The 9454-nt window shown below is 47.4% G+C and overlaps 2 protein-coding genes across 2 annotated transcripts in view; both read right to left on the bottom strand.

Moving 5' to 3' along the window:
• ITFG2 (integrin alpha FG-GAP repeat containing 2) overlaps positions 1 to 632 on the bottom strand; it is a 39791-nt gene extending 39159 nt beyond the window's left edge. Inside the window, exon 1 of the mRNA XM_015426537.1 lies at positions 579 to 632. Coding sequence (XP_015282023.1) covers positions 579 to 632 — 54 coding nt within the window. The remainder of the gene's footprint in view (positions 1 to 578) is intronic.
• Positions 633 to 7084: 6452 nt separating this feature from the next.
• FKBP4 (FK506 binding protein 4) overlaps positions 7085 to 9454 on the bottom strand; it is a gene marked incomplete at its 5' end in the record, with an annotated part of 9105 nt that continues 6735 nt past the window's right edge. The window contains 2 exons of the mRNA XM_015426536.1: positions 7085 to 7509; positions 7908 to 8147. Of these exons, the coding sequence (XP_015282022.1) occupies positions 7414 to 7509; positions 7908 to 8147 (336 nt within the window). The remainder of the gene's footprint in view (positions 7510 to 7907; positions 8148 to 9454) is intronic.

Raw genomic sequence — 9454 nt, 5'->3', positions numbered from 1 at the left:
TTCACTATACCTCTCCCTGCGTGGCTTGCATGAGAGGCTGAGGGCTTCCATGGGGTGCTCCAAGGCCTGGTGTGTGTGTGTGGGGGGGGGAGTGCCCCTGACTTATTTTAAGCCCCCCACCCCCCCAATTAAAAAATCCTGGCTCTAGACCTCCTTCAAAGCTTGGGTGCTGTAGGGGAGCTGATTTGCATGCCTACTCATGACCAGCATGGGACTCACAGTGGGTCTTCGGGTCAGAGGGCTTTCCAGTGTGAGATGTGGGTTCTGTTTACTGCACAACAGCGTGTTGCTGGCCAAAATGCCAGCTTTACCTCATTGCCCGTTCCTCCCTTGGTAGAATACAAATGAAATAAAACAAATGCAACCCTTTCCCTTCTGCCAAGTGAGCTTGGGGGAGGGGAGCTAACCGGGTCATCAGCCCACTCTTTTCTCTAGGCCTCCCACTGAAGGGGGACTTCAAGCATCACTGTGCCTTGGTTGGCTGCTTCTGTCTATGGCTGGAAAGGGAATATTGACACCATTTATTTTCTAGCACCGCAATTCTATTGAGCCTAGTCTTCGTCTTGGAGGGCCAGCACCATTTCTGTCGCGTTTTCAGCCACCTTGGCTGTCTCCGTTATTTCTTTTGCCATGTCTTGGATCGAATTTTGTAGTGGTTGCAGAAGCTTCAACGCTATAGTGGACATCGAATTTAAAATGTCTTGCTTTAGCTCACTTAGATCCCGTGGAGTTATGGGGTCGTCATTCTTAATTGGATTAGAATCAGCCGCCATTTTAGGTACTACTGGAGAGGCTGGAGTCAGAGGCGTGGTGGGGATTATTATTGTAGGAAAAAAGGTACGTACCGATTCCTTTTCTGTTCGAGTTTTATCTACAGCAATCCCGGAAGTTTTTCTACTGTTTTTTTTCGGCATGAAGGCGATGAGTATCGAGTTTAAGTAGAAGTAAGGGAGAAGGGGTCGGGAGCACAGAAACTAAGTGTCCACCATGCACCGCTGGCTCCGCCTACCGCTGGCAAGGGAATATCATCAGGATGTTGTTCCATGATGGGTGAGTGCTCATGAGTGTTGCTATGCTTGAAGTCTGCTGCCTTGCTCCAGCCCATCTACAAAGTAAACAATCTCATCTAGAAGCAAGGAAAACAGGTTGCTTACCTGTAACTGATGATCTTCGAGTGGTCATCTGTGCATTCACACCCATGGGTTTAGTGCGCCTGCGCTGAACCTATCGATATTGAGCTGTGGGTCCATCCCAAATGGTTCTGGGCATTAAAGCGCACTTGCCCTGTGCTATTGGAAAATGCTAGCAAGTCATAGCCAACTCATGGGGACCCCCGCGAAGAAGCCGCCGGGCAAGCCGAAGTTCGCTAAGGCTTTACAGGCGGCTCTGGACAAAGCCGAGGACGACACCAGCGGGGAAGAGTGCGCCAAGCTGGCAGGAAAAGGCCAGGTCCTGCTGTGGCACGGAACAGCAGGGCCCGATCCCGGAGGCATCAAAAGTAGTGAGCAGCTATCCTCCCTTCTTTTTTGTGACTGTGACTCTCCTAAATACGACCATGGGGACCCACATCAGAGTAAGGGGGCTTATTGACTTGGGGTGCGGGAGGGACCTTATTAATCCGTCCCAAATGGATGGATCCACAATGAAAGAACCTTGCCAATTCGAGACGGTGCCACTGCGATTGGGGGCGGGGGATCACTGGGAAGAACGCTCATTTGTGATCACCCCGACAGCACAGTTCCTGCTAATGTTGGGAAGCCCCTGGCTACACGGTCATGATCCATACATTCTTTGGGATGAGGGGAAGGTGCAATTCATCTCTCCTAGGTGCAGAATGCACTCCTGGAACCCACAGTGGGGCCCTAAACCAGAAGCAGAAGCCCCTCGGGTTTGCCTGGCACAGGAAGAGTTAGCTTCCATCCCCCCTGAATACCGGGACCTGGCTAGGGTGTTTGAGGAAGAGGAAGCAGATGAAATCCCCCCACCCAGACTGTAGCACTGAGTTATTGCCTGGACATAAGCTGCCTAAGGGACGGATTTATGCAATGGGTCTGGCTGAGAAGGATGAACTGCGTAAATTTATTGACAAGAAAGTGGCCCGGGGTTTCATCAGACCGGCTTCCACCCCATTTGCAGCTCCTGTGGTGTTCCGAAAAAAGGAGGGGGGGGGGTTGCGGTTGTGTACAGACTATCGGGGCTTGTATGCTGTTTCGTCTACAAATGCCTACCCCATGCCACTCATAAAAGACCTGTTGGCTGAGGCATCTAAAGGGAAATTCTTTTCCAAATTGGACCTCCGGGATGCGTACTTCCGAGTGTGCATAAAGGAGGGGAATGAGCACAAGACTGCCTTTAACACTCCCCTTGGCCAGTTCGAATACAGAGTGATGCCATTTGGTCTCCAGGGGGCTCCAGGAGTTTTTATGAACTTGATTAACAAGGTGTTGCACAAGCATTTGTTTAAAGGAGCCCTGGTTTATTTAGATGATATCTTGTTGTATTCCCCCGACTTACCTTCGCACGTGAAGCTAGTGAGGGAGGTGCTCTGGATGTTGCACAAGCATAAACTGTTTTCTAAACTCTCCAAGTGTGAATTTCATAAGTTATCCCGCCTCCCGCAACATGATAGCCAACAGGAGGAGATATTGGACTCTATGTTCATGCCCCCAAACCGGGGGGGGGGGGGCAGTGACGACTCACAGTCACGCAGCCCCCCCGATCAACAGTTCGGGCACACCCCCTCCCCTCCTGTTCAATTGGGCGGGGCAGCCTGGAACATCAGGTTTGCCTCCGCCTTCTCGGATGACGACAAACAGGTGGTGGAACGGGAAGGGGGGTTAGTGCTGAAAGCAGATGGCTGCCGGTACCATGGCACTAATCTGTTCATTCCAAAAATGTTGCAGGGGGAGGTCCTGGCAGTGGTTCATGGCTCTAAATTAGCCGGTCACTCAGGGCTTGTTAAATCCCTTCATCTCTTGCAAAGACAGTTTTGGTGGCCACTTATGCACAAGGACTTGTCCTTGTTTATTCAATCATGCCAGACTTGTGTCATGTGCAAAACCCGGCCAGGTAAAACTCTGGGGCTGCTGAAACCTCTCCCGACTCCCAAGTCGCCCATGGGAAGTTATCTCTATGGACTTTATTACGGACCTGCCCCCTCGTAAAACCATGACTGTCATTTGGGTGATTGTTGACCTGTTTTCTAAAGTCTCACTTTGTCCCATTTGCCTCCTTGCCCACTGCCAAGGTTCTGACAAAGGCTTTCTTGCAACACGTGTTTCGCCTTCACACACTCCCGAGCAAGATTATCTCTGACAGAGGGGCGCAATTTGTTTCCAAGTTTTGGGGGAACTTTTGAAACTCATGGGAGTGGAACGGGCCATGAGTAGTGCTTATCACCCAGAGACTGATGGGCAGACCGAACTTTTGTAGTAACATAATCAAACGTTGGAACAATATTTACGTTGCTTCACCAATTACCAACAAGCCGATTGGGTGGACTTGTTGCCTCTGGCTGAATTTTGCTACAACACTTGTCACTCCTCTACGGGGATGTCCCCTTTCAAGGCACTGTATGGCTACAACAGCCCCCCTGTGCCAATCCTCGAGAGCGACACCTTAGGCCCGGGGGATGCTGCACGTTGGTGTCAACAATTTACTGACTTCTGGCCTTTGTTGTGTAAAACATTGGAGGCAGCTAAGGAGGCTTATAAGGCTCAGCCTACAAGAAAAGGGTGGAGGGTTGGGCTCTGCAGCCTGGTGACTCTGTTTATGTCTCTATTAAGAACATTAAGGTTTTGAGACCCAGACGCAAACTGGGCTGGAAGTTCATTGGCCCATTTAAAGTCAAACACCTAATCAATAATGTTGCTGTTGATCTAGAACTCCCTAAGAATTTGCGAAATATCCATTCTGTGTTTCACTTCAGCCTCCTGAAGAGGGATCCAGGTCCAAGCCCCTAGTGTCCTACAAAACCGGTACCCCCTCCTCTCATGGTGGAGGGCGAGGAACATTTCGAATTGCCTAAAATCCTGGACTCTAAAGTTAAATGTGGCAAACTGTATTATTTGGTGGAATGGTTGGACTTTGGACTCCAACATCGAGAATGGGTGGAAGTAAGGGATATTAGAGCCCCTAAGCTCTTGCGGGAGTTTCGCCATGAGTTCCTGGGGAAACCAGGAGGTCTCCCGGGCTGACCGGGAGATTGTTCTTTGGACAGGCAGAATGTCAGCTCTGCTGCCATATTCTTTATAGCCTAAGGTTCGCCTGCCTGACCGGTGTACTAGTTGGTGCCTTGCTTTTTCCCGTGTTATCTCTGACCTTGTATTCAGGCCCGTGCAGTGTCTCCACATTAATTATCCATGAGACTAGTTTCGCTTCTCAGCCTCGGCTCTGTTGGATCGTCTGTTATTCATTCCCGCCCGCGGGAAACAGGCCAATTGGCCCACAGGTGTGTGTGTGTGGGACCATTCAAATGCCCTATATGCTTGTCCTATGCTCTCTATATGCTTGTCCTATGCTAGCTATTCCTAACAGTGAACATGTTCCTGCAACCACAGTACTGACAATAAAGTATAACCTTCTTGAAAGCGTGTGCTCAGTTGTTTGACTGTGGGTCCTGACACATTCGTAGGATCACACAAACATTCCAATGCATCAATGAACATGGGCAAGCCTAAAGCATGCTCCTGTGCCCCAACATTTGCAGGGTAACCTACAAGGGTACAGTGAAATATTACTGTATGAAGCTAAATGCCTTTCTATTTAGCACTCAGGAACAGTTCCTAATTCCAGCTCAAACCATGCACATTCTTATGTCTTAATTTTTATGGAGAAACGACGACTGAGGGGTGACATGATTGAGGTTTATAAGATTATGCATGGGAAAGAGCAGGTAGAGAAAGAGGTACTTTTCTCCCTTTCTCGCAATACAAGAACTTGTGGGCACTCCATGAAATCGCTGATCGGTCGGGTTAGAACAGATAAAAGGAAGTACTTCTTCACCCAAAGAGTGATTAACACTTGGAATTCACTGCCACAGGAAGTGGTGGCGGCTACAAGCATGGACAGCTTCAAAAGGGAATTAGATAAGCATATGGAGCAGAGGTCCTTCTGTGGCTATTAGCCACAAGGTATAGATAGGGGCTCTGGGGCAAGTGATGCTCTGTCATCTTGGTGCTTAGGGGGGTTAACAGTGGGAGGGCTCCTAGTGTCCTGGCCCCACTGGTGGACCTCCTGATGGCACTGGTATTTCTGGCCACTGTGTGATACAGAGTGTTGGACTGGATGGGCCTTTGGCCTGATCCAACATTGGCATCTCTTATGTTCTTAACTGAGAAGCAGTATATTTACTTTCAGCTTAATCTCAAAGTATACCCTTTCACCTTTCTTCCCAATGGGAAGCCAGAACTGCTTACAGCATCCACCTCTCCTTTATTTTATCCTCACAACCACCCTGTGAAGTAGGGTGACTGGGTCAGTCACATAGCAAGTCTCCAAGGCAGAGTGGAGATTTAAACTTGCATCTCCCAATTCCTAGTCCAGTGCTAATCACTATATATATATTATGTTGCCTCACAATGAATCCCAATGTTCCAACTATCCTTTTAAATAAAATAGCTTGTGTGAATATTTGGAACAGCAGGCTTGGTTAATGAGTACTCAGGTTCATTTCAGATGTTTGCTGCAAAGAATGCCAAAGTTATGAAGTTCTTCCCTTCTCAGTAGGGAAGGCCGACTTCCCTAACTCCAAACAAGGTTACAGTATGTATTATGTCCAAAAACATTTCCATCCAAGTGAGTGCATTTCAGGGTGTGTGATTTCCCCCCACCCACCCCCATTGCTGCAGGACCTCCACCGCCTCAAGCAGGATTTTAGGGAGCATTTTAATCTCCAGTGAAAGGTAAGGAAGTTGCACTATGTGGAAATTACTCATGGGATCCAATACCCAGCCTCAATCATGAGCACTTCTCATGGAAATCTAAGCTAATATTGTATCTTAGAAGTTATGATGTCCAAGAACTTTACCATCTTGGACTTCTCATCACTATGGTGTGTGCAGAAGCAAAAACCTAGTACAAGCTCTTTTTATTAATTCAGAAACACCCTTATGTATTGCACTTCCGGGTTCTGTGACCCATTAAACAGCTTGGATCCAATGATGTGTGAGGTGAAAGGAAAATGTACTTAGTGCAATTCTGGGTGCACAAGCAACACACTTCAGTATAATTTTTAATGAAATAAACTGTATGAGAATACCTAAAAGCTATCTCTTGCGTGTGCAGATGGGATACAACTACTTTCACTTTTCAGAAGTTGACAGTGTGGAGTAATCTTAATGTTTCTGCAAGGACTGTTGTGCATGTAGAAATTTTGTGTGATTCACCCCAACATTTTTAAAATGTTGCCAGTTTGGTGTAGTGGTTAACTGCCCGGACTCTAATCTGGGAGAACTGGGTTTGATTCCCCAGTCCTCCACTTGCAACTGCTGGATGACCTTGGGCAAGCCATGGTTCTGGCACAGCTATCCTTGAAAAAGAGCCATTTCAGTCAGAGCTCTCTCAGCCCCACCTACCTCACAGGGTGTCTGTTGTGGGGAGGGGAAGGGAAGGGTATAAACCCAATCTCTTCTTCTTTATAGTATCTACTTACGGTTCTGAAATGTTCATGACTTGGCTCCATCACATTCCAACGTAACAGCAGTTCACACTGGCAAGGGTTAAGCCTAGCTCCCTTCTGGGCCAGCTTCCCAAAGCCCATGGATTGGAAAGTAAACCAGGAATTGCAAAGCAACATTTCCCCAAACAAACATGCCACTTGCTCTAATTTTTTTCAGGATTTTTTGGGTGCTTTATTGCTCAAGCTTTGGACTTCAGAGTCTTTGCCTTCAGCAATGTGCAAAGGAGGAGGCATTACAAGAAGGGTAAACACTTGCCCATGGGAGGAAGAGGGTCTGCACTGACAGAGGAAACAAGACAGAACAAGGCTGGAGCAGGAGGAGGGACACAGTGGTTTTGTTTGTTCGTAAGTCTCCTGTACAATGACTTTTTCTTGCACCGATAAGCCCACTACTTTTTTTTTTTAAAAAAAAGGTCAAGGGAACAGACTGAAGCAGCAGGATTGAGATCAGACTGAGATGGAACCCGAGCTCGAGAGAGAAGGACTAGTAAGAAGGAAATGGACTCAAGGAGGGAGAGATCCTGAGAGAACTCCCACAGAGTCAGAATGCAAAAACGAATAAATAAAAGTCCCTAAGATGACACCAGGTCTGTTCTGCCAACAATATTTCCTACACAGACAGACACAAAGTGATGCCACTGTCTCTGCCCCTTGTCCAAGCAGATAGAAAAATAAAGGTCTAGTGTACTGGAAACTCTTTAGTTTTACAAAACTAATGGAAGAGGATCTTGGCCTCAAGCTTCTACATCGACATCTGTTTTGTCATCAACTCCATTCTGTTTGTCATCTTTCATGTTGGGGTCTTCCTTGCAGACTGCGTCAGCTTCCAGCTACAGGGGGGAAAAATAAAAGCCCATGGTGAGAAGGACTGGCTTTCCTACCTCCCATCATGCTGTCTGTGTGTCTGGAGGCAAGTTTCAAAGCTTAAGATTCAGGGAATGCAGGTCAAATAGAGCAGACAGCAACAAGACACCCAACGAAAGGTGCAAGGCCTGGCAGCAATGATACGGCTTAAAAGTCGAGCAGGCAATGACAAGCCACCTCTGAATTTCTCTTGCCTTGAATACCCTGCAGGGTCACCGTCAGTTGGCTGCGACTTGATGGTACAATAATAATGATGAAAAATTGCTGTGAGTTCATTTTCCATCAGTCTGAATGAAGGCATGTGAGAATTCTGCCCAGCGGTCAAAACGCAAGCCTGATTCTGGTGAGCCCTTGGGCGTCTTACCTTGGTTTCTTTATCTGCAAGTCTCTGAAACATGTTGGCATACATCTTCTTTTCTCTCTCATGCTGCTCACGTATTTTTTGCTGGCAGATCACTAGCTGTGCTTTCGCTGCCTTGTTGCTTGGGTAGAGCTGCAGCACCTTCTGGAAATCTGCTCTGGCTAACTCAAAGTCATTGACAGCCAGCTGGGCTTCACCACGCCGGAAGAGGCCTTTCTCATTGCTGCCATCCAGCTCCAGGGCCTGGGAGTCAGGGGAGACAAGGTGCAAACCAATGAGAGAACCTGAGGAAGTGGCGAGCACAGGCAGGCCGGGCTTCCCGGGGGCTTCTGAAAAATGCTGGGCTTTGAGAGGCAAAAGGGGAAGGTTAGTGATCAGGCAGGGGGCCTCTGTCCTCAGAATGGGGAGCACACTTCCAGACAGAGGTCACCTAAAACAGGGATGGGGCAGCCTGAGGATGAGCACAGCAGCACCAGCCATTGTCACAGATGTCAAGACTGACCCTGCCTTAGTGGGGTAATGTAAGCAAACTTAACCTGGGTTTAGTTCAGGACACTCCCCGTAGCATACATCATGAAGCAAAAAAAGACTTCATGGAAGAAATTAAAGATTTTAAAACATTACATACAATTCAGTGGCAAAGGCATAAAAAATAACAAAGCCAAACTAGCTAACTGCTTACACAACTCTTACAGCAGAGAGGTTGGTTCTTACTGCTAAAGCACGGTATTTCAGAACATACAAGAAGTCTCTTAAACGCAGCACATGGGTGGGGTAATTAGAGGAAAGTACGAAATGCAAAGTGGTGTCTTCTCCCATAATAAGCTATACTTTACAGAAAAAGCAGGCCATAACCTCCAACCAATCACCGGCCTGTCTCCATGGTATATTTTGGACAGGAGTAAACTCCTCCCTCCCTTGACAGATTCACGGCTAAAGTGAATGAACAAATTAACAGGCTTGGGAGATTGTTTTAGCGAATAACAATCAATCTAAAACAGAGTCTGAGTACAGCAAAATAAACGTTTAACTGGAATATTCCTCTAAGGTGGCCTCTCTCTTAGAAACAAACAAGAAAGGGTAATAGGAAAACAGGAATGAGGAGTATGCTTCCCTGGAGAAGAGAAGAGAAAGTTGTGACATAGGAAACTGCCTTGCAGAATCAGATCAGATGGATGTTTTCAGGATGCTTAGAGCCATACAAACAACAATCTTCCCAACAATCTTCCCAAGAATATGGCATCCAGAATTACAGTGCCACTGGCTCCTGAAGTTAAATCTGACCTATCACTGCTGTTAGTGGGTTACAGCCTCTCCTTGTTGCTGTTGTTGTTGTTCAGTCGTACAGTTGAGTCAGACTCTTCGTGACCCCATGGACCACATCACGCCAGGCCCTCTTGTCTTCCACCATCCTCTGGAGTCTGCTCAATTTCATGTTCGTTGCATTGATAACACTGTCTAACCATCTCATCCTTTGCCGTCCCCTTCTTCTTTTACCTTCAGTCTTTCCCAGCATCAGGGTCTTCTCCAGTGAGTGCTCCCTTCTCATT

This window comes from Gekko japonicus, unplaced genomic scaffold (genome assembly GCF_001447785.1).
Source record: "Gekko japonicus isolate JY-2015 unplaced genomic scaffold, Gekko_japonicus_V1.1 scaffold1326, whole genome shotgun sequence".
In the NCBI taxonomy this organism is placed as follows: Eukaryota; Metazoa; Chordata; class Lepidosauria; order Squamata; family Gekkonidae; genus Gekko; species Gekko japonicus.
Note: the sequence above shows the minus strand (reverse complement) of the source record. Positions and strands in the feature narration are given on the sequence as shown.